This window comes from Lepidochelys olivacea (genome assembly GCF_965140295.1).
Source record: "Lepidochelys olivacea isolate rLepOli2 genome assembly, chromosome: 11".
In the NCBI taxonomy this organism is placed as follows: domain Eukaryota; kingdom Metazoa; phylum Chordata; order Testudines; family Cheloniidae; genus Lepidochelys; species Lepidochelys olivacea.
Window position 1 is genome coordinate 66,427,135 of NC_140421.1, and position 26,060 is coordinate 66,453,194.

Genomic DNA, 26,060 nt, shown 5'->3' on the forward strand with positions numbered 1-26,060 from the left:
CATTATCTTATCTGTGGGAGGTCAAAAAGCTTCACCTCTGTAATCAGGTCACCTACCGTGAAGACTATTGTGATATTCCTGAAGTTGACTGAGAATTATATTTTGCCAGGCATAAGCTAGTTCCAGACAGGATTTCCGGGTAACAAATAGAAACAAGATTTTGAGAAGTCAGAGCTTCTTTGAAGACTGGCCCAGGAGGACTTGAATATGGAGTCCTTCCTGACAGAACCAGAAGTCTCAAATGAGCAATCACAGAGAGTACATACAAGAAAGCCAGAAGGTCCCTCCTCTTCCTCATTTAGCTATCTTTTTTCCTGCCTGTCAGCCATAACTCTCATCCAAAGTCCCTAAGCTTCATTCTCCCAAATCCAAACACATTGTTCCAAATAGTGGAAGGTATGAGAGGAGCACTTTCTAAGAGAGTGTACTGGAGAAGTTTGGGACTGAAAGAAACCAAGTATGCCAGGATGACTACCAAAGCAAAAGAACACAAGCCTTGAGTGATAGAGGCAACCCCAAATTCTGAGGATGTTCAGCCAAACAAGCCCATGTGACATATGCCTAGAAAATGCAGCTGTAGTAATGTGAAGTTTCTCTTTCAAGCAAGCAACAGAAAGAGTCTGGGCTGGAACGGCCCACTATAAGATCATCTGCTGTGTACCCCTAAGATGAGAAAATCAAATTTCTCTCTCTCACACACAAACCACCAACCAAAACTCCTTTCCTTATTTTCTTTGTGCCAAGAACGTATACAGAATGAAATCAAACCTGTGCTCAACAGGTGCTGTCTGTAAAAGAAGTGGCTGGAATAGGGCACCTTGTTGAACTAACAGATAGATAACTTCAAAGGAATGCACCTGCCCAGAAGTTTCAAGAAGACAATTGCTCAATACAATTTAGTGACTGGTTTTATAATGTTTCCTTTCTTTTCTCTTCCTCAAGCAGCCCTTCAAAGGCAGTCAGCTAAAGCAGCTGAAGCTTGCTCAAGAGAGACCAATTTTAACCACCCACTCACTCTAAATATGCCAATCACAATTCAATCAGATCATTTCTAATATTCTGAGTATTTGCAGTTAATTTCCTACTTTCAAGACACACTGGTGACTAAGACGAAGTAAGTTGCTAAGTATTTAAGCTGAAAGTTTCTCCCTTGTGTAAAAGACTCTTTAAACAGCCAGTCTGCGGGTAAACAGGTGGTGTGCAGTAATACATTATATGCACACAGAGACTGCCATTAAAACGTAAGCATTTACCAACAGCTGCCACATAGTGGCATGTGAATTACTATATCATTTCTCTAATCTTGGACTAAGTAGTAACTCATGTATGTTGGTAGAAATGGCTGTTAAGTTATGACATTTTAATGGTGACAACAGTACCAAACGTAGGGTGACCAGACAGCAAGTGTGAAAAATCGGGACGGGGGTGGGGGGTAATAGAAGCCTATATAAGAAAAAGACCCAAAAATTGGGACTGTCCCTATAAAATTGGGATATCTGGTCACCCTAACCAAAAGTGGTGGCAGAACCCTACATGGGCTGCTGAACATAGACTGTTGGCCAAAAAATGACTAGTGATCTTCAGTGCCTCAGTTTTGGGGGGCACTAAATGTCATCTTGAAGCAACTGAAATCTCATGTCCCCCTCAGCCTCTTTCAAACATCATAATCTTGATCTAGGATTCCTTTGGGAAGAAACTCTTCTGATGTTAGAACAACACAGCGGTGGTATAACACATAGGATCTTGTACAATACACTAAAGCACTCAAAGGGTTAAAGGGAAGATTTTGTAAGATATTTATCTCTGGGTACAATAGTCTCAACCATTTCCACACTTAAAAATTAAAAATGCTCTTTAAGTTGGCCATTGTATTTGTGTTACCTAAGTATGTTTTCATTTATTTTTACTTGGACATGCTTAGACATGAAAGGGACCAGATTTTCAGCAAGTTCTGAGTACCAACACAATGAAAAATATCAGGCCTTTTCAGTGTGTCTATATTGAGTGGGGTGCTGGATCTAGGGGTGCTAAAGGTGCGGCAGCACCCCTTGGCTTGAAGTAGTTTCTATCCTATACAGGGCTTACAGGTTTGTTCAGTGGCTTTCAGCATCCCCACTATAAAAACTGTCCCAACGCCACTGATATTAAGCACCCAGAAATTGGGCATGTTGGCCTAAATTTCCAGATTCATCCCTCCAAATCCAAACATGCTGGTCTGAAGAAAGAAAAGACTGTCCAGATTCTTATTGCTTACAGAACCAGTTCAGCCTATCAGTGACTGACACCTCAAACCAGGGCTGGTCTTAGGGGTGGGTCAAACGGGTGACTGCCCAGGGGTGCCATGGTCAAGGGGCGCCGTGCAGTAGTGCAGAGATGTGTGCTGCCGGTGTAGAGTCAGCAGCTGCTCCTGGCTGGCAGGGGAGTGCCAAGTGGGGGAGTGCCCAGATTTCTCCCTGCTTCTTCCCAGCAGAGGAATGGGGGAGAGGGACGAGCAGAGATGCACAGATACGGCTTATACTCCCCACTGACTGTCCTCTGCGCCCCCGTAGGGGGCTATGAAGGGCGTGGAGGGGAGCGAGGAGAAACACTAAGCACTCCGTGCATCCAGATCACTTTCCCCCCCTGGGCTGTGAGGTGAGCATCAGGAGCCGCTGCTATGCTGACTTTCTCTTACACAGCCCAGGTGGGGAAAGTGACCTAGATGCAGGGAGCCCTGATGTCGCTCCTTGCTCCCCCCCCAAGACACACATAGCCCCCTAGAGCTGCACAGAGGAGCAGCACTCAGGGAATGGGGTCGGGAAGGGTGAGTGAGCAGGTGCATCCAGGTCAGTTTCCCCATATGGGCACCCGGGAGGTGGGGTGCATGGGTTAGGACAAAGGGGAGGGGTTACGGGCAGGTTAGGGGCACAGGAGGGGAGCACAGGGGCTAGGGGTGAAGGGGGAGTGGGGAGCCCTTGGGGGCCCAGGTAATGGAGGGCACCCACAGGGGCCAGGCGCAATGGGGAGGGTGCCGTGCCCACGGGGGCCAGGGGCACCAAAATACAAAGTTCACGCAGGGTGCCATTTTCCCTAAGGCCAGCCCTGCCCCAAACATAAAATGTGTTCACGGTGCTTCTAAGTTGCACCTACTGAAGGCCAGGAGCACAGTGGATTTATTTTCCACTTTTCATTCTTCCCTCACCTTTAGTTCTCAAAGGTTTGGCAAAAATCCATGCCTCAAGAAATATTGGTTTTGTTTCTGTATTATCATTCTTTCAATTGCAGACTATACTCTGAACCGATATTCTTTAATTGTAGGGAGAGGAGGAAATATATATACGTTTTTAAGAACATAAAATACTGGCTCTCCACTCAGCTCTTATTTAATGTGCTCCCAGCTGAGAAATCCATGGAAGCATTACTGCTGTTAAAATGCAATTTTGCAAGCATGTGAGGTGTATTCAGCATCGAAAGAGCTTTCACAGGATAGTGTAGTTATTCATGGTGCTCTGTGTGAAAGAACAGCTACTGGTATTAGCTTTGCACAGTGACACCTGTCGCAATGACTGCATTCTATACAGAGACCACCTGTCTGCGAAGGCCCCTTTCCCTGTTCTCCAAACATACATTTAAAATGTTAATTCAAGTTAAAGTAATGCACCTCAATGAAAGGTTATAATTTTACAAACTCTGCAATAACAAATGTCTTCAGCATCTACTTTTCTGGAATGTCATTTTCCCCGTAGGTAGTTTCCAATTTAGATGTATACCTGGAATGATATACTAGCTCGTCTTAAAGTTGGCTTTAAGTATGAATTAGGCACCGCCTACCTTCCCTCAGCCTACATACATTAACGTATTTTTGTTCAATTTTAATCCTGATTTGTATTTATTTATTTAGGGATAAATCCTGCTCCTTTGAAAAGAAATAAAAAAGCTTGCAAGTGAACAGAGTAGCTTTGCATGAATCTTGCATAGAGCCTGAGTACTAGGGACAATGATAATTTTGCGCTTAGCCATAAGTTTGTCTTCTGACAAGAAGGAATCCACTGGTTTCAAGAAGAAATTTCTAGGTTGCGATGCCCATTTTGCATTGAGAGGGGCATCTCTGCTGAGGCATTGGCAACCAGGCTTCTGCTTTGATTACTTCATCCATCCAACCCACATAATAGTCTTCTGCCCTGTGCCAAGCCCAACTGTTCAGGCTTGGTACAGGTGGTAGTGTTTGGGCACTGACTCTACGTGATGAAATAATTAGGAAATTTGTTCCTCGTGCATCCATTTCAGATGGTGTGACACAAACCACTGGTGTGTAAAGGTATGACTTTCCATGGTAAAACTTCACCGTTGTTAACGGCCAAGGGAAGTGCCTCTCAGGAGGGTTAGCTGAGCATCTGCAATTTTGGATGTTTATCTGAACTTAATCCAAACGTCAGAGCCTTGGATTGTCATCTGTCCATGATAGGTACGCACATATTTGAGGTCCGGGCTACTACACTGTTCTGAACACAGGGCTCCCACAGACTTACTACAAAATGGAACATGTTAGGTGCAGATATGAGTCGAAATTTCTGGGTAGGCTAGTTACGTGTAAAAATGACTCCTTCCTAATATTTGACATGCTACTCCTGAAATGAGTTGCTGTGCTGCGTGAAGAATTGCAAGGTGTGATGGGGGTATACAAACCCCATGTGGGCTGGAAGTGGTTAAAGGGTAGGAATGGGCCCAGGTAGCCCCTCCTGGCCAGCCCTGCAGAGCATGCTCCAAATAAGAAAGGGTTCAAAAGGGAGCAACCCAGCTCAGAAAAGAAAGCTGGGGAGGAGGACAGGCCTCCCCTGAAGGCTCCTGCCACAGGTGCTGGAGAAGCCCCCTGGAGGGACTAAGACTGTATTCTGAGCCCGGTTGGGGCAGATGGCTTGGTTGCCTTTTCTTTTTACATTATATTGGAGTGGAAGCTGGGGGAGAACAGCAGATGGCAGGAAGTGACCTGGGAGGGTTATTTGGAGGGCACCTTTTGTGGCCAGACACTGTTGGCTCTCCAAAAGCCCTGGGTTGGACCCTGGTGGAGTGGGAGGGCCCAGGTTCCCCTAACACTGCCCACCTCACCACAACTCTGCTTAAAAGAGAGCCAGAACTGCAAGACCTGCCCGCTGGGAGGTGGCACTAGGTGCACTAACCACTAGGGCTCTCAACCAGTAGCTCTCAACCTTTCTAGACTACTGTACCCCTTTCAGGAGTCTGATTTGTCTTCTGTACCCCCAAGTTTCACCTCACTCATAAACCACTTGCTTACAACATCAGACATACAAATACTTCAATGTCAGCCCACTATTACTGAAAAATGGCTCACTTTCTCATATTTATTATATAATTATAAAATAAATCAAGTAGAATATAAATATTGTACTTACATTTCAGTGTATAGTATACAGAGCAGTATAAACAAGTCATGGTATGACATTTTAGTTTGTACTGACTTCACTAATGCTTTTTATGTTGCGTGTTGTAAAACTAGGCCAATATCTAGATGAGTTGATGTACCCCTTGGAAGACCTCTGCGTACCCCCAGGGGTACACATACTCCTGGTTGAGAACCACTGACTTAACCCACCGAGAGCTCTATTATACTGAATATTAAATCAATGGTTTGACTACCCTTCAGACCTTATTGTGTAGCCGCAGTAAACTACTGTATATCAACGCTATCCTTATATCACTTACCATCAGACACAAACACCATGTTGTTAATTCCCAGTAAGAAGAAGAATGCTTAGTGCTTCCATAGCACTTTACACTGACAAAGCACTATTCAAACATTGACTAATAAAATCCCAAGGCATACCATATAAAATATCCAGTGTTGTGTGCTTGAATAGCCACGTATGCATCTGCATATCTGATTTTTTTTATGGCCGATTGGAAGAATTAAAGGGATAAGGGACAGGCAATTTAGGTCCAAAGCTAGGATGATGAACAAACAAGCTATCACAAAATCTAAATTCAATAACAAAATATTTCCATATATAATGTTTCTATATAATGTAAATGGATACGGTTTCTTTTTTAAAATAGTAACACATTTCCCTGCAACATCTGCAGCTCAAGTTTCGTGCTCCTACATAAGGTAGGAACCTCAAAATAAAACTGATTATAAACAACATTGAAACTGTCCAGTCTATTTTCATTTTTTAAACTGAAGTGCAAAACACTGAAAAAGAAAAAAGGCAGAAGTTCAACTAGATTTTAAAAAAATAATTCACCTTGTAAAATACAATGTAAAATATTAAGAACTGGCTAATTGAGCTCTCAAAAAGTAGCTATCAATGGATAGTCGTCATTGTTTCTGCTGGGCTTCAGCAGGGATGAGTTTTAGGCCCAACACTTTTCAATATTTTTATTAATGATTTGAAAGTAAATATAAAATTTGCAGATGACAGAAAGGTTGGTGGCATGGTGAATAATGATGAAGACAGGGCAGTCACACAGAGCAATCAGCATCACTCAGTAAGCTGGGCTCACTCACACAAAATGCATTTTCAAATGCCCAAATGCAAGGTCATATACCTAGGCACAAGGAATGCAGGCAACGCTTATAGCATGGGGGACTGCATCCTGGAAAACGGTGACTTTCAAAAGGCTTTAGTGGTCTTAATGGACAAACAACTGAACACGAGCTCCTAGAGTAATGCTGTGGCAAAAAGGGCTAATGCAATCACTGGATGGATAAAGAGAAGTATAAAAAGGAGTTGGGAGATTATTATACTGTATGGCATTGGTGAGACCAATATTAGTATATTGCATACAGTTCTAGTGACCGCATTTTAAAAAGGATGTTGAAAAACTAGAGAGGGCAGAAAGAATAACCACAAAAATTATTCAAGGGCTGGATATAATTCTTTACACTGAGAGACTTATGGAACTCAGTTTGTTTAGCTTACCAAAAAGATCGAGGTGACTTGATTACAGTGTATAAATACCTTCCTGGGGAGAAAATACGGGGTACTAAAGGGCTTTTTAAACATGCAGAAAAAGGAACACCAAGAATCAATGGCTGGAAGTGAAAGCCAGACATATTTAAATGAGAAAAAGGCAAAATAAAATAAATAAATAACTAGTGAAGGTGATTAGCCAGTGGAATAAACTACGCTAGGAGGTGATGGATTCTCCATCTCTTGATGTCTTCAAATCAAAACTGGATGCCTTTCTAAAAGATGCTTTAGTCAAACACAAGTGTTTGGGTTCTACACAGGGTAGCAGTATGAACTTTAATGGCATGTGATATAGAGGAAATCAGACCTCACAATCTAATGGTCCCTTCTGACCTTAAAATCTGCAATTCTATGAATAGTCTAAGATGGTGGTATTAGAACTCAGGAGGAATTTTTAATCTAATTGTTCCCATTAATGCGACACAGATCTAGCAGATCAAATACAAGCAGACAGGGAGTAATCTTTTTTCTAATCTATAAAACAATATAAAAAAATATACTGTTTCTGAGCTCCATGCTGAGCTTCCTACTTTGTTATATGAAGTGCATTATCAGGTGTTATTGTAGATAAAGCAATGATAGAATAGCATAACATTATGTATAAAAAAACACTGAAAATACAGTTACAGTCCATTAGCTTGAAACATTTTGCCAAAATTTGATTATTTCACAACTAATATGGGGCCTGATTTAAAGTCCATTGAGTTCAATGGGAATTCTTTCACTGACTTCAATAAGCTTTCAAACAGGCCCATAAACCTCAAGTCAGGACCGTACTTTAGCATGTGTTTAAGTTTCACTAACTTCAGTGCGGTCCTGTATAGGGGAGTTTTCCTGAATAATTTATTAAAGCATTACTAGTTTAAAAAAATACAAAATGGAAAGCAATTTTAATCTTTCTAAAAAGTTAGTGACTCCAGATACTTTCAGTATTTTTACATGCAGTATTGATTTACTTGAATTTATGCCATTTGCTATGTTCAATTATGTTAAATTAATAATTTGGACCCTTCAAGCTTTGCTAAAACAAATTCAAAATCTCAGAGCAAAGATCTGTCCACTCCAAATTTCTGAGTTTAACCCAGTTTTGTGCCAAATCCTGCAAAATTGCTCACTTTGCAAAATATGCATGGAGCTAGGGCTCCTTGGGGCTAGGAAAGACATATGAGACTTTTTAGGCAAAATGGTAACAGATGCACAGACCACTGCAGCACAAAATAACATGAAGATTCTGTACAACATCATTAGGCGGCTGTCAGGCAGAAAAACAAATACCAGCTGACCAGTTCAAGACAATGAGTGCTACTTAACAATGAGGACATCAGAACAATTGAACATATGTAAGTAGTACTTTAATCAACTACTGAATGCTGAGCCAGTGGCCAATCCCCCAGCTAGAGGAAAGAGAAGATCTGGACATTGAACTAGGACCTATAACCAGAGTAGAAGGAGAGAGGGCTGTTCATTGGTTAAAAAAAAAATGTGGAAAGGCACCAATCCCAGCTAAAATTCCAACAGAGGTTCTTAAGTCAGATTTGAAGAACACAGCAGAAATTTTGACAGGCGTCTTAGATAGATGGGAAGAAGAAAAAAAAAAACGCAAACAAGTAGGAAAAGGGCCATATAGTGAAGTTGCCAAAGAAAGAATATCTATGTCAATTAGGCACTTTTGAAAAATCTCATCTTTATGTGCCAGGCCAGAAAAACGTTGGCCTAGGGTTAGCTAACATTGAAGAATATGCCTGAAATAATAATAATTTTGTAAAGTTTCAGATAAAAAGGTATTGTGAAGAAAAAAATCACCTAAAATGGTAAACACTATTATTTGAGTGGAAAAATCAGAACACAGGACAAGGATCCTCATCCTTAGACCCAGAACAGTGAAGCAGGGTTGGTCCACTGTTGGTCCACAGTATTAGTTTATTACATTTCAGTGATGCATAGTGAGCAGTATGCTGGCAGCTACTAGTTGTATTCTTCTTCAGAACAGTACCAACACCAACCATGTCATTCAAAAGCCGCACAGAAGAGTTTTTCTGCATGCATGTGTTGAGAAAATATGATGAGAATGCATCTAGGAAATAAAGGAGCAGCAGCGCTTAGTGTTAATTTACTGGTTTCAGAGGAGCAGCCGTGTTAGTCTGTATCCGCAAAAAGAAAAGGAGGACTTGTGGCACCTTCGAGACTCCTTTTCTTTTTGTTAATTTACTGGCACCATTGCTACCAGAGAGGTTAAGCTGCTTTGGCCTTTGCAGTTGGCTTCTTAGCACGGATACACCTAAGAGAGTCATTGCCCAGGCTGCAGAGAAGGAAAGCAAAGGAGAGTAATTCCTAGAGCCCATGGGGCCAAACTCAGCTTTGTCGGAATACTGATGGAAGTAACTGCCGTGGAGCGGCTACAGTGACATGAACTCCGCAGCATGGTAGTGGTGTCACTTCAGGGCATTTTAATTTCATTCAGCTCTCTTGCCTTAACCCTACTCCCCCGGGTGCCCTGGAACAGCAGGGGAGGGCTCCAAGTGAAATTATCCCCCGTAGCGGTACTGTTGTGCTTCAGGGCTTGTTTGCTGGTCTACTCCCTGGGGCGGAGAGCAGCACTGGGAGACTGGAACAAGGAAGTCAACAGTGGAATGTGGACGGTGGCTGTGATCTCTACATGTGCACATGGGTGCAAGGTCAGGACAGGAGGTTATAAATGCATTACCCTTTCTGCTTGAGTTCAGTCTGTTCCACTTAGGTATATTCAGGGACTTGGGGACGGTAGGTGGGGTGGCCAAAACTTGTCATTGTGAGATCCTTGTATCAAGCTGGAGCCGTGGCTGGTGACAAGCAGTGGGGAGGCTTTGCGTTCATTATTGAGGAGGCTTGATAACACCTCACTGTAGGTAGACAGGATGCTTGCAACCCTTAAAAATGTAGAGACCAGACCAAACACTTGGCACTAGCTGCCTTGCCAATTATCACCCAGTGTCTAATACGCCCCCTCTGAGGAAGAGTACTGAGGTGATGTAGGAGTAACTAGTCAAAGTATGTTCCTGCAAGTTGACCTCAATTCCTCCAGTCTAGTTTTAGATGTCAGCACAGCACACTATATAGACAATACTGCTCCCCATAGCTGATGATATCATAGCAATGAGACAGGTAACACGTCTGCACAGACTCTATTGCATCTAACAGCCGCTGCTATGTCAGCATTGACAACGAGGTTTTGTAGTCATATCTGTATGATCTTGCAAGAGTAAATGAGGTGGCTCTCCCATGTGCTATTTCCCTGCTCTGTAACAGATAGTTCGGGTTAGTAAAGGGAACACCCCCTTCCTCCCCCAGGTGCTCTCGTAGAATTCTATCTGGTCATCTCTTCTACTTAACATGTTTCCACAGCAACTAATTAACTTTATTTAATAACTTCCTATATGCACTTAATAAAGCTTGGTGTAGTTTCTAAGATTCAGAGGCACCTGAAATTTCAGACAAATTCACATAAAACAGTACACTCATCTTGTATCCATAAACAGATCATCACACTACACCCACAGAATTTATGTTAAAAAAGGATCTAAGTCCTTCTGAAATACTCAGCATACATTTGATTGGTATAACCCAGGTCAGGCTGGTCCGGCTGTGTCCATGTTACCAGTGGATACGGGGACCTCTAAATCAAAAGTGCGAGGCATATGCCTCATCTTTTGCACTTCTGTACAGACTTCCACTCTGAGGGTTATAATTCAATGTTCAAATCATTTTACCAAGTCCTTTCAGTATCAGCACAAACAACTTGCATTAAGTCTTTTGCAAAGCACCAAGGTAACATATTCACTTTCCCCTAACTCTTGACAGGTGGTAATAAGATTCTCCCGTTTCTTTGAGTGATTTGATTTGAAGGCTTTTTTGTATACAACTACTTAATTGCAGCTATTTTGAAAGGGTGACGCCCGCACGTGGAACCTGAATAATATTTCAACAAGTTTTAAGAAGCTGTCATTTTCTCTGATGTCTCCCAAAGCCTCAGTACATTTTGTCATCCCATTTTAGCTATTTTTTTAATAGAGTGGGGTTTAGTTTCCTATCTATGCACAATGTGTAGATAAAGGCAGTTTAGCTTTCCCAGGTACATCAAATATTTATATTACTTCTGTGTTTAATTTGGATAGAATCTGTATTTATTGTACGTGGATTTTTATATTTTTGAAAAGTACAACTAACTCTATGTGAGCCAGATATGGAGAAAAATATATTTAAATTTGTTCCCACGTGGAGGTATTTATGAAGCTGTGATATAATGTCGCTCATGCATTTCATTAATAAAACAACACTGGTTAGATTACATTTGTAACTAATATACATGCATCCTATGGTCATGTGTTGGCCCTTTCCTGTGTTAAAATTTCAAAAGTAAAGCAAACAGAAGTTAAAGACAAAAAGCAGTAGGCCTGTATATTTTCTTTTTTCTTTTTTTTTTGTCCTGAGGTTGGTAATAATGATTGCTACATTAATTTAGGATGAGGTTTCCATAAGAACTTGGCATTGGCTTAGCTCTGCTTCCACTGAAGTCAGTGGCAAAACTCTCAGAAACTTCAGTGGGAGTACTGAAAAATCCATGCTTAAATGTCTCATTCATTGCATTGTTTTTTGTTGATTTTTCAGGATCAATGCAAAAACAAAATCAAAACAAGAGAAAATTTGCAATTAAGTCTGCTGCTTGTTGCAGTGGGTCACTCTGAAGAGGTTCTTTCTATTTCAAAAGGTTACACTGATTTGATTCCCTGTACTTAAAATAGGGAAAATCAGTGGGGAATTCTCCAGCAAAATAGAATGAACTTTTTAGGAGCCACAACTGTAGCTGTATAAATCAGAGACACATAAAGGTACCTGCTGGGAGGCAGAAGCTGTTGATCAGCTCCTGAGCTGGAGGATGCAGGAACCATGAAATCTGATGGGCCGCTGGAGGAAATGAATGCTCACAGCCGACTAGGAGATGGGACCCCTGTCTGTCAAGCGGCTGTGTTCTCTTTTTTCCGGTTGGGAGAGAAGACAGACGGGGAAAGGCCAGCTCACTGTTAGCGCGAAAGCTAGTATGGTGTGAAGAATAAGTACATGTGTTCAAAATGTATTCTTCTTTATGAATATGGGTGCAAATCCTGTGGCTCCTACCCAGGGTGTAGTTTTGTTCTGCACTTTTCCCTTTAAGCCTCCTCTGCTCCCATCCAATTTGGAGCGGCTGCAGAGGCTAGCAGGGCCATCAGTATAACTTAGATAGCCCTTGGAGACTGCCTAAGATACAACAGCCTGTCCCCATTGCCCAGTATCCCTACAGAAATATATGGGCTCCAGCCCTGCCTCCTGAAACCTTCAGCAAACCCTGATACTGGGGCTTGTGGCAGGGCTCTCCAAGGTCTTGTAGATTTACATCCAGCGGTGCCAGGTTCAACCCCTGCAGATAATAGCCCACCCAGGAGCGTTGGGTTACATAATCATACTCTATTATGGATGTAATTTACTACCACCTTTCCACATTAGGTTTCATATTATTACTATAGCATCGCATGGGGGAATAATAGCGGTACTGAGAAATATGACTCTTTTTTCCCAAAATATTATTGATTAATGATTCCTTAGTGCTGGAGGAATATGTCAACTGGTTAATACAATTCTACGTACGCTCAAGGTCTGGGAAAGAGGGAAACATTTTGTTTAAAAACACTTGGTTACTCTGTATCTTTTTTTTTCCTGTGTGTCCTTTGTATTGCTAGGATTATACAGGAAAACAGTTCATTTCTCATCTAAACTAATAATAACCCTGTGTTTGTACCAGAATTACTACAGCAACTAATTATGATGTCACAAACAGGGGATTGTGACTTAAGGCAGAGAACAAGCAGCAGGAGCAAAGAAATCCTAACAATACATATCCTGTCTTCACACCAGCACTCTACTAATAAATAGGAAAGAAAAAAATACAGAAAATACACACGTAAAAAAAAAATCACTTCTAGACAAAACACTTTTCCAAAGGAGTCAATGAATTTTTAAAGCACCAACAGTAAGGAAGGAGAATTTGCTAACAGTCTTTTAAAGCAGGATCCATGGAATACCTGGGACTGTATTTATATTATGTCATGATGTACTCATTACAAGGCTGGAAATAAAACCAATACTTACATCCGGAGCTGCCATTTGTTGGAACCAAAGTGAAGTTGGAAGCCCGTGGGTTACGCACGATATCCTGCCAATGAATGGTGTCGGCGTAGCAAAGAAACTTGTTCTGGCCAACGTATACCCCTCCATTCAGTATTTCTGTATCAAAGAAGAAGACGACAAATCCTTCAGCATTGAGATGTACAGCTGATTAAATATATTGCTTCTGGGGTGGGGAAGGAACATTGATTTTAAATGTGAGTATTATGGCTAAAATCCCTTGTAACTCTCCGAAAATCGAAGCGCAAGCAGCTAGCAGAATTTGAAAACTGAAACCATCTATTTACACACAAAAGAGTCCTGACGAAGATAGCCACAGATTACAGTGCAAACTCTTCATACCAGTCATACAAAGGGATTTGACAGTCTCCAGATGAGTCTGTGGGAACAACACCTGCTGTTCTAGTCTACTTAGGAATGTACCCCTCATCTATTTGTGTGTGTGTGTGTAAATGTCCAAGATTTTGTTGAGATAAAATAATGAAATGATACGCTCTTCTAGTCTGAATCAGACACGCACAATCCCATGCTGTAAATGTAATTAAAAACATATAAACTAAATGGTCTTACTGGCAGTGGGAAGAAAGGAATTCTCTTATTTAGGACTGGTAGAATTTGGGGCATGTGTCATGACCATGGAAAAGCACTTTCTAGAATTACACTTCCATGCAGTCTATCTGAAAGGTTATCTTCATTCTATTCTCTACTGATAAGAGATGGTTCTGTGCAGGACTTGCCAACTCTCAGGTTAAATACTCTAGAGTCTTCTATGATAAAGGCCAGACTCTCACATGCACCTGAAATACAGTTGCGGAGAAAAGCTGTGTGTTTGTGTACCACACTTTGGCCTTATGGGCCAGGTTCTGGACCCCAGACACAGCTCCTCTGTTCTTCATCAGGTAACTGAGAATTCTCCTGACTGATACCACCACCACCACCCTTGCAGCCCTTAGCATAGCGGGTGTATGCAGGGGAGTGGAAATAGACAGAGTATTAGGATTGGGCCACATGTTATCCTGGGGGTAACAGAAATAGCCTCTCTCCTTTCAAGCGCATGTCTTCTCAACCATATATTTAATTTCTAATTATCAGCAACTACTTATTTTTTTTCCTATCTAAACTGTTTTATGATGAAAAATTGGGGGTTTTGACAAAAGGATTTTTTTGGTGTGAAAATATTGGCTTCAATTTTTCATTGAAAAACCAAAACACCCAAACCCAGAAACATTTTGATTTGGAAGATCAGTTCTCCCCATTCATCTCTATGGGCTGTGCTCCCCAACAGGACTGCCTCTCCTATGATGCGCCATGACCAGGGACTACCATTAAGGAGACCATGGTGCATAGTGAGAACTGCAGTCTCACTAGGGAGCCCAGTGTATAGAGTAGAATGGGATCATGAGGCACCCGGACTACAACTTCCATAAGGCACTGTGGCAGCATTTGCAAATCAAATCAAAATATTTCAGTTTCCAGACAAAATATTTTGGTTTTTGAATTTCTGGTGAAAAAAATGAAATTTTCCTTGGAGAATTTAGATAAAAACTGTTCTTTACACTTTTGTCAAAATTTTCCATGAAAAAAAGCTCAGTAAACACCATTGATTATATCCCCAAAAATATTTTGCATTCCCTTGAAGAAAGTCTCCTATTCTAGAAGAGTTGTCATCAGAAAATGTGACTTATCAGCTCCCAAAATTGAGTTTTGTAATTGAATCTGGTTCCGTAAAAGATTCTGCCCCTCCTGCTTTGTTCTTTTTCAGAACAAGTCAGTAAGATGAAACCCATCTGCTTTTATCCAAAATACACAGATCCACCTTGGAAAACTCTAGAAAACACGGAACTTGCAGCACAAGGCAAGGTAGGGCTCAGATGGCTTTTAAACCTCTTTGCACCATCCTGAATGGGCTGCTCCAGGGGGTAAAGTTGTCCTTGAAGTAACAGACAACCCTGAGAAGCTGTCTTAATGACCACAGCTTCTGTGGATGGCAGCCCAGGCCAGAATTTCTGCAGTGACATGTATGTGCTCCACCCCTGCTCTGAAATGCACCTTCTGTTACTGAGGACACCATGTATGCCAGGGCTTTCGATGGGGTCCTTGGTAGGGTGACCATATTTACCGAAGCAACATCTGGACACAGTGCAGGGCTGGTCTGAGCAATCTGGCATCCTGAGCCCCACCCTTACCCCACACAGGGCTGGCCTGAGCCACCTGGCATTGCTGCTTGCCCAAGCCCCATGCTACTAGGGACTGGGGCTGACTGCCCAAGCCCCGCACTGCCCTGGGCTGGCTGCCCGGGACTGGGGCTGACCGCCTGAGCCCCGGGCTGACTGCCCAAGACCCGCCACTCAGCACCTCATGTCACCACTAGCCTCCCCAAAGGCTCCTCTGCAACCCCCCTAGGAGGATGCAATCCACTTTTTTGACTAAACTGGGGTTTGTTCCACTTGCTTTTGCCAACTGATCAGAGCAACTTGCAACTGGGACAAATGCCCATTTTTGCCAAAAATGTGTGGACGTCGGGGACAGGGCTTAAAAAGGGGGACTGTCCCGGCCAAAACAGGACTTATGGTCACCTTAATCCTTGGGCAACATTCAGCTGTCCTCAGAAATCCTTCCCCAGCTTACAGTCCCCTGTACACTGGTCCAGTCCTTTCTCCTGGCCTAAAGGGGCCAGAGTGGGAGTGAGGATCTCACTTTAGGGGCCTGACAGCTGTAATGTTTCCTTGAACATAGGACCTGTAATTTACAGCAATGCAAGCAAGACAAAAACAGACAAGTAGGCAGAAGAAGACAGACAGGAACCCTAAAGACTTCCCCCGCCCCCTCTATGAAACACCTGAAGTTCCTGTTCCCTGAACGCTTTCTAGGAAATTAAAATAGGAGATAGCATAAAATGCACCGTGGGAGCTGTCATTCTAACTGCAGATAGGAGCTAATCCATGTACAAGACATATTAGAAAGTGATACTCACAATGGAAATGTACTTTAACCATAACTTCCTGAAATATAATCTTTGTTACCGTTTGTCCTCTTTGTTTCTAAAACATTTTTTGCTAATTTGTGATGTTATTAGTATCTAGTCATTACATAATTTCTGTGGCAATGCTTACTTTTTGTTTAAGCATTCCTTATTTCTCTATCTCCTTAAAGATCTGATTTCTCAAATCTCAGTAGAGCAGGCTATTCTCCTCGAGGTAGAAGCAGCAGTAGCAGGATTTCTTTTCAAAACAATTTCTTTTCACCTTCCAGAAATCCTGTCGGTTCCACTGTTTCCCCTCTTGTTTTTCAGTGTATCAAAGCACTGGACAAACTTTTAGCCATGTGACTCTCATTAAAGTTAATGAGAGCGGTGCAGCTAAAACCCCAGGAGACACTCCGTGTTACAGATGCAAGTCCCAGCAAAGAAAATGTGAAGGTTACTTATTAAGGGCATCTTAGAATGACATTAAGGGGTGCAATTGCTGCTAGGAGTGGCATCCTTCTTAAGGAGACATTAAAAGTAACTCTTGACTACTTTGGGGATGATTAAGGTTATTTGTAGTCTAGAGATCCAGAGCAAATCTTTAAAAACTTCTCAGGGGAATATTAACATCTACAAACACTAAGGAAATAAGACCCTGCATTTTTCACTACGAATATTAGGATTTACATACCATGTAAAGGAGATAGTCTCCATAAAATAACATGATTAAAGGGATCACATGCAAACTCGTCCTTCCTCCACATTAATCAGTTACCGGTATTGACATTTATTTCTAGGAAATCTTTGGTTTAAGAGCTTGTCTTTTCCACTGAAAAGGGGCTTAAAATGGCGACAATAATAACTATTTTGCACAGAAAGGAATCCAGATTAGAGGTAGACTACTGATCTGTCTGTATGATATTCTTATGATCCCTGACATATCCCACACAGCAGCTGCCAGTAATTCTGTCCCAAGAGAAAGGCAGGATTTAGCAGGACTTTTGAAAAAAATGATTAGCGACCATTTCTCCTTTTTATCCCATTGACATGGGATTAGCAAATCTGTCCCAAATCCTGATCCAAAAAATATTGTCTGACATACATTGAAGAATTGAAGAGCCACCTTCCTCTTCTGCTAATAATTTACAAATCGGTTTTAAATAGTGTTGCTATCAATTGATATATCTGACTATCCGCCAAAGGCATAATTTATTTATACATGCATTCACTTGACCATGCTTATTAAAAATGGTCTCAGTTAGCTCGATAGGAAACTTCTGTACATTCTGATACACTCAATAGCCCTCTACTCTAGTTTCAATGGGGCTACGTGCGGAGTAAGAAGCTACTAATTGTGAAAAAGGGTTTAAGAATCAGGTCCCTTTCCTGCAACTACAATAAATCACAAGTTGTCACTAATGTTAACTCAAGGTAAATGTAACAAGTTCTCTGACTTCTATTAGCCACCCTTAATTTCAATAATAAGCATTGCATTCATAGACTGGTAGACTTTAAGGTCAGAAGGGACCATTGTGATCAGCTGGTTTGACCTTCTGCTCATTGCAAGCCACAGAACCTCACCCACTCCTTGTCTGCTCTGGCCTTTCTTAGACCCTTCTACAGTCATTTACACTTGTGCAAGTTCAGGGCGATAGTGCTTTAGACCCACTGTGCACTGGTGCAAATAATGTGTTTGGTTTGTTTACATTTTGTATTGTGCTGGATGAAAGACTTGCCTTTAAAAAGTAAAGTTCAGCCTGCATAGCAATTAAAACCTGATTTCCCTCTGCACTGTAACCATACAAAACTGAAACCAAAACCAGGTGGGGCAAGTATGTGCTATGCATTTAATATTAGTTTGACTTTGTGTACTTGGGGCCAGAATTTTCAAAAGATCCCAGCACCCACCCAGATTTTCAAAAGAGCACAGCTCCCTGTTAAACTCCACGTTGAATGCTGAATGATTTTCAAAATCTGGCCATAGGTGCTACATAGGGAGCGGATGATTGCTTTGCACTTTGAAAATTTGGCCCCATGCATGATAGGCATGTATCACTGAACACAATGGAACAGAAATAAAGAATATTTTGCCATTACCACCAAGCTTTGAACTAGCTTCCAGCTAATGACCCAGATAATCTTTACTTGAAATTGTATAATTGAGATGGAAGACTGTCCGGGGTTTCTCGTTGATACGCAGCATCCGCATCCGTGAGCTTTTGACTATGCTTTGACTAGCCGTGAGCTTTTGAGCTTTGAATACAGAAGGTTACATCTCTCATTTTCATTATCAAACTGCCCCCATTTCCCCAATACAAATGTGACATTTCAATTTTACACAGTCCAACTCTTCTTAAATCATCTGTACAAAAACTTCAGATCTTGATTGATGATGGATGAGCTATTTTCTCCTAAACCACCCAGTTCTCATTACCCTTTAAAGACATAGCTTATTAATAATGGACCTGACGTGTGTTCCCGGTGGGCCATCAGCAATCCACTGTGGTAGTAGCTCAAAAGATTTGGTTTAAGGAGCAGGCATGAAATTTCCAGGCCAAAGCCATTCTGGAGTTGATGTATTCAGCTTCCTGGATGAAATATGACAAGGTTGTAAGAGTAATACAGATATGACAACAGATTGGTGGGTGATAATGGGGAGATGTGGCAATGTCAGCATCCGGAGAAGTATCAACAACGGTAATGGATGCTGACCTTGAAAATTAAGGACAGACAGCCTCAGTCTGGAATATCTAATCTTGCATGATATACTGTGAAACAGAGCTTTTGTTTGGTTTCCAGAGAAAAGTCTTAGGAGGTATAAGATGGTCTCCAGTTTTGTTTCTGAAATTCAGATTTGCAATCTCTCTTCTGACTGGTTACGGTGGATGTTTGACGACATCCTTGCACCCGGTTGAATACTTATCATTCTCCACTCCTTAAAAATAAAATGCTAACAAAAACATGGTATCTCTCTCTCTCTCTCTTTCCCTGCCCTCTGGTTTGATAAATCCCAAGGTAGAACTTTAATTTTTAATCCGGAGTTGTAATATCACTTTCAGATCCAATGGAGAAAATATTTAGGGACAGATTCGGCTCTCAGAAAGGCGCACACAGCGTCCATTTGAAATAGGAGTGAAAGCTGTCAGAGTTGCTCAGAGTTAAGGATACCTTATGGGATCTGAAAATACCTTGCTGCCTTAATCTGCACAGGAAATTGGGAGAAGTAGAACATCAGTGATTGTGCTGTAGACAGGCCATTTATGACTGTTCAAGAGAAGAGCCTTTCTTGTGTTGCTTGAACAGATGGATAAGAAGAGAGGTCCTTGCCCCAGAGAACTTGCAGTCTAAACAATGTGCAAAGATGGGGGAAAGGATGCAACAGAAGCCTTTTCCTTCACCTACTGTTCTGTTTTATTTTTTTTGTTAGAATGATAATATGTGCTTTTTTATAAGAGCTTTTTCCTTCATACTTCTGCCTTATTCTACAATGAAGTCACAATCCTGGTTGCTCACATCACAACTGCCATTCCATGGTAAAGACTAAAGCTGGTCAAACTATTCATTACAAATAATATTTGATGGATTTACCCACTTTTGGTAATTAGCAAACCAGTTATAAACTGATCCTGATGTTCTAATCTGCTCATTTTTCAGAAATATTCTCTGCATGAGACATTTTTGTAGATGGATGGATGGATGGATGGATTGTCTGTGAACTGTTTGCTTTAGCTATGAGTTACTAATGTTCTGTGATAGGTTACCTAAGTCACATGGTAAGAGTTCTGCTCCATTACTGGCTGATTGAAACTTTTTAAGGAGCAGATATTATGGGTTGCTCATTTCTGGTCTGACATTCTGGGTGAATAATCATTCCTAAAATATTAGAGATTCATAAATATGTGTTTTTCTTCAAACGACTGGCAGCTTTCCAAATAACGAGGACAGTGTCCCTATGACTCATAACAAACTGGACTTGGTGCTTTATTTTAAGAAAATATGGGAGTGACAGGATTTTCCTTTTTTTTTTTTTAACCCGTCAAGTAGCTCTAGTAATGATGATAAAATTTTTGCATTCACTTCAGAATCAAGTGGCAAGAGTAGGTGGGGCTATTCTCTGTTCTCAGAACCTGTTGCAGCCTTTATGCTGGAGTGGAAGATGGTGTTCTTTTTAGAGCCAAATCTCAGGGCAGATTTTCAAATGTAGTCAACAGGACTTGTGCTTCAGAATCCTTTATCCCACTTTGTAAATCTCCCCTGTGGAAACTTTGAAGCTGACATTTACCCAGTGTATTGGGTATTTCAGGCAGCAGCAGCAGACCGAGCGTAGAGTGCTCTACCTTCTATATTAGGCAGAGATGCAATGATTAGACACTAATAACTTTCCAAATTTGCAAAAAAGATTTTAAAAGCAAAGAGGACAAAAGCTAAAAATGATTATATTTAAGTAAATGATATTTAAAATACATTCCCATTGTGAACATCTCTTTCCAGTGCTTCTTGAACGGCGATTAGCTCCTATCTGCACAGTTAAAGGGCATAAAATGCACTAAGGGAGCTGTCATTCCATTTTCTACTCTCATCTCCCAGAAAGAGTTCACTGAAAAGGAACTTCAGGTGTTTCATATGGAGGCGGAAAAAAAATCCATCATTATTTTATTTTATTTTTTGGTCTACCTTTCTCTGCCAACTTGTTTTTATAATCTGGGATCTCTGCCTTTTTCCTTTTGTTTATTGTTTAACATTATCTCTTGCTTTCAGTGCAGTAAATTAAAATTAGATGTTGACTTTATGATGATGAGTTCATTATACTGTAACTCTATTGCATATTGATCACATTTGTGCTTCATTTGCTTAACACATATCAGGGTTTATTAGGTCTTTTCAAGTATTGTTCCTGGGAAAAGAGCAGCAGGAAGCAAATCGCATTGGGGCCAGATGCTGAGCCAATGTAAATCAAATGCAGTTCTACAGATGTCAATGGAGTTGGGCTGATTTGCACCAACTGAGGACCTGGCCCAAGAGGAGAAAGAAGAGACAAACTGACAAGGAGGAATGAGTGTGGATTCAACAGAAAGGAAGGAGGAGAGCAAAAGTATTTGAAAGAGAAAACTAACCTCGGAACTTGCATTAGTTTTCTTATATTTAAAGGCCAGATTCTGAGATCCTTTGTCCAGTTCACTAGTGCCTTCCTTCATGAGTGACCTTGTTAACTTCAATGAGATAATCCTTGGACAGAGAGACTATTCATTGGGAAATAAGGGTATAAGGGTCATGGCAATGAAGAGTTAGCGCAAATAACTGGAGACAACAGAAGCAGCTAAATTAAGCAAATAAAGCCAAAAAGACCCTACCTATTATCATCTTGTTCTGAGCAACAGGACTTAAGAGCATGATTAAAAGTAAAATCCTCGCATAGTCTCTCTTGTTATAGTTTATCTCATCTGGGGGTTTTGTTGCTGTTGCTGAACTTGCATTATTGTGACTTACAGTAAATCAGTGGATTCCTTCCTAAAGGAAGTGTGAGAACTTAATTTGGAGGTGACTGTTTCTTTAATCTCCTCCTTCCTTTTGCTAGCCTGCTGCACACTCCCACTTTCCATGGTGCTGCTCTCACACTTTCCATCAAAATCTAAAAGAAAACCGGTCTGCATTGCTGCCTTTCTTCACTGGTATCCAAGTGAGTTGGGATCATTTTCATGTTAGGCAGGTCACTCAATCACTCAGTTTCCCTATGATAAACGAGAAGACTAAGAGCTTAGCTAGCTCACAGGTGTGTTATTGAAGCCAAATTCATTAAAGCAAGGTACCTTGGAGTTCTTGAATGGAAAGTGCTCCAAAAGTGTCAAGTATTAATTATTATCATCATCATTATTATTGACAACAATCCACTGCTGCCCAGTTCACCTCACTCTCATCTCTCTGATCTCCAGGTGGACCAAAACTCAGCCGCTAAAATCTTTTCCCTTCCATTCTGACCGTGTCTTCCCACTCCACGTAATCTGCTTTGATCTGGTAACTGATGGACCAACTCTACAAGTTCAACTCAACTCCACATTCCCCACTTTCACAAGGCATGGGTACTGCAGGAGAAAAGTTATGTGATCATGTAATTACAGACTGCATTATAACGTAGACACATGGGGACCTGAATTAAGGTTGCACTGGCAACCTCAATTCTGGCATTTTCAAACTTCTGAGTGCTTCATTTTACAATCTTAACATTCTTTTAACGTGGTTTCTTAGAATGGAATACACGTATACACCACCATAAGAAGGATTAATCGTAATAGTCATAAGCACAATGGAAATGTTTATCTTTAACAACTTATCTTCCTGCTTTCATAAAGGCATTTTCCATTTTTATTGTGCAATTTCAGTAACAAATAGAATCGAACATAGAAAAAGCAAAGGAAATAAATACGTCTTATTTTCATGTGTGTGACATGTTGTAAAATAAGTGATAAAGTATTCGTCACACAGAATCTGTATCTGTGTCACTGTTCAGACTCCCATGCTGGGGATATACAGACTTCCACCCCCTGCTGCTTCAGGAATGAAAGAATCGCTGCCCCTTTGGTCTCAAAATCTTTTGGCTTCTGTTTTAAAAAAAATGAAATCAAATTATTCAAGTGATAATGAGTCTCCAATAAAGTGTCTGTGGATGGTACCAAGTGTCTGTGGATGGTACCACTTTAAAGGCTGATGCCAATAAGAGACATGCGTATCTGAATAAGAAGGGCAATATTGCTCCAACAGTCAGAGACAAATGGTCGGTTTGTTTATAACACCTGTTTAAAGATTTCATGTGAGGGCAGGATCATCGGCTGGTGTGTTTGCACTAAGGTAAGAAGCTTGTTCTAGGGAATAATTAGGTGGATTCTGTTGTCTCGCAGATGCAAACAGCTTGTTATTTCACCTGTATATAAGAAAGATGACAGAGGGAGCGGACCTAGGGTGTGGGCTGAGAAGTCAAGAGGAAGGAACCTTAAGCACATCTTATTTTTCTTTTCTTTGCTGGAAGGGGGCAATTTGGGACACTTCATCATGTGTGAACTGTGACCATAGAGCAGGGGCAGGTGCTCACAGTCACCGGTAAATATCTCACCCAAACGACAACACAGCAGTTTGTTCCTTCCTAATAATTCCTCTTCTAACACACGATTATTTGACTGTGCTCCTCTTAGAGACGCGCGAGCAATAGCAAAATTGCTTCAGCAAATTGCTGAAAAGGATTTCAGTGACAAAAAACACAGCTGTGGCCCTCTGAACATCTCACAGCTGATAAATCTGTTGAATTTCAAGTGTGTCGCTTCCCTAATCCCCTTCTCTGCTCTCATTCAGCTACTCCCTTTTGGCTGAGCACCGGTAGGACAGCAGGAAGAGGGGAAGAGGAAATGAAGCTTGCCTGCTCAAAGAGCACTGCTGATTGACTAAGGGAAGGAACTGCAGTGGAATCATCCCTCCTCCCAAAATCCCCACTGGAAGCCAGCAGGTCTGTGAGCTGGCTTGACAGAGGGACCATAGGGTGTGTCACAATGAGACCTCCCAGAACTGGGAGTAGTTGCTCCTGTCTATTAACAGCTCACGAAAGCTTATGCTCAAATAAATTGGTTAGTCTCTAAGGTGCCACAAGTCCTCCTTTTCTTTTTGCGGATACAGACTAACGCGGCTGCTACTCTGAAAAAAGTTCTCAGGTGATAATCCTGCCGGGCACTACCCAGTATTTCTATGAGCCCACTGTCCAAAGTAGCTAATCCAGTCTGCCCCTGGCAGTCTCCTTTCACGTGATCGGGGCTCCTGGTGCCAAGTGTCCTAGAACACCATTCAATAAAAGATACATGGGATTTGTCGTTACACGTTCTGCTTCCCACTCCATGGGACATTTAACATTCTTCACTCTTGAACTGCCAGGTCTGACTCAAAGCAGAGTGATACAGCATTACTGCAGCAAGAGCTTTCTGGTCTGTCAGACAGATCAGCTCCAGACAGGTGCTGAAGTAAGCGGCAAGAAGATAATCCTTTTTGTCCTCTTACGTTGGATCCAGGCCCAATTTCTTCCATAGCTTGTCTGCTGTTGGTTCTGTGATTACAGCTTCTCTCCAGAGGATGTAGAATATTAATTCAGTGTGTGGCTTACATCATTAAGCATGGGTGGCCAGTGGAGGGAATTCTGATACTGCTCCCCTGTGATTGCAGGCGGCATCAGTTAGCTGCTATCACACCTGCAGACTCTACAAGCGTCCTCTAGACATGTCCTTTCAGGAGCAAGCAGCAGACCAAAGCCACAAACATGACAAAAGGCACTTAGAAACAGTTCCATGCCCACTGCTCCCAGCTGTGTTACTAACTAGGGACAAGGAGTGCCCCATAGCTCTTTGCATGGGTGCACTGGAGAGAAGCCTTGTAATCCCAACCACATGGTGCACCTCCATAGACTAGGGTATGTTACCACTCACTAGGTAGTCACATCTTATGACAGCAGGACTTGTCAATATTTTCTGTCTCCCACTGCCCTGTTAGGGACCCATCCCATCCTTGTCCTCCAGAGACCCTTCCGTGAGTGGACAGACTGAACCCCTACTTGACAACAGTCAACAGAGTTTGCAGAAGAGGGTCAAGGCCACGGAGTAAGCATCCAATTGCAGGACAGGAAGGGTAGTGACCAGGCCTTGCTGAGATGTCTAATAGAGAGGAGGCCTGGGAGCCAAAGTGAACTTCTAAGCAAACCAGTTGGGTTAGTTCATTGCAAACCAAACTTTAGACTGTGAGTTCCTCATCCACACAGACCAAACCCAGGAGGACTCTCCAATAGTTTTCTCAGAATTCTAGTGGTACTCCTGCCCTCTTGCAGTATTTTTATTCTCTAGGCTAACACATTGCTATGCTGCCAGTCTGGCCACAACTTTGCCTTAAATGCTTTCCCTTGTCAGGCCATTTGCTATGTAATATTTTGATCAAACCCTTCAATGGTTCATGTCTGCCAGTAGCAGCTCTCAATTTATCTCACCCAACTGCAGAGATACGTACCTGTGAGACTTCCTTGCTCTTCTAGCATTGGCTCTTTATGTGCGGTGTCTTGAGAGTAAATGTAGCATGACAGTTTGCCACGGCTACTTCCTTTCCTGGAGAATTTTTCCACTTGAAAGTCAAACGACTCTAGTATCAGCAGCATCCTCTACAGATATTTTTTTGGGGGGGAAAAGGGGGCTGCTGGGATAGGGAGGTGGCATCTGAATGCAGTGGCTTTCCCAGTACAATATCTAGAAGCTAGCGATCTGATATTATTGGGACTTTATGTCTTTACAATCAATGACAAATTCTATGGTAAGCAGTTCTCATATGAGTCTTGGCTAATGCATTTGACACAAAGGCCAATGGCCTTTTATCTTGGAGCAGAACTGCCCCATGTCCATCCAACAAGGCAACAACACGGAGAAACTCCTTGTCCTTATCAAATAAAACCCCCCTAAGAACTGGATCTAATGACAATATCCTTCATTCTCTGAAAAGCTATACAACTTGATTGTCCCAGCTCCATGGAACCTCTTTCTTTACAAACTGTCGTAATGTAGCTATAGCCTGGGATAACCCTGCACCAGTGCTACCGTTGATTCCAGATGTGTTTCAGTATAGGCATTGGCCTACTGGCTTGTATTTGCGATGGATCAAGTTTAATGTCAACTTTTGTAAATGAATGACCTAATAAGCTACTGGCTGGACTCCAAAGTGGAGTCCATCTGCACTGAATTTGAAATATCTTACATACGTTCCCTTTAAATAAGATATCACATTTCCTTTATATGTTGTTAGCCATGCTTGAGAGACGACATCAACTATTAGAACAGGATTTCCAGTGAAGACTTTTTAAGGCTTGATGGGCTTGTGCCTTTCACTTGAAAATGTCCTGTATTGAAACTATCTGACAGCCTACA

The 26,060-nt window shown here is 41.7% G+C and overlaps 1 protein-coding gene across 1 annotated transcript in view; it reads right to left on the reverse strand.

The window, feature by feature from the left end:
• ERBB4 (erb-b2 receptor tyrosine kinase 4) overlaps positions 1-26,060 on the reverse strand; it is a 976,023-nt gene that overhangs the window by 271,051 nt on the left and 678,912 nt on the right. The window contains exon 4 of the mRNA XM_084642839.1: positions 13,128-13,262. Within this exon, the coding sequence (XP_084498965.1) occupies positions 13,128-13,262 (135 nt within the window). The remainder of the gene's footprint in view (positions 1-13,127; positions 13,263-26,060) is intronic.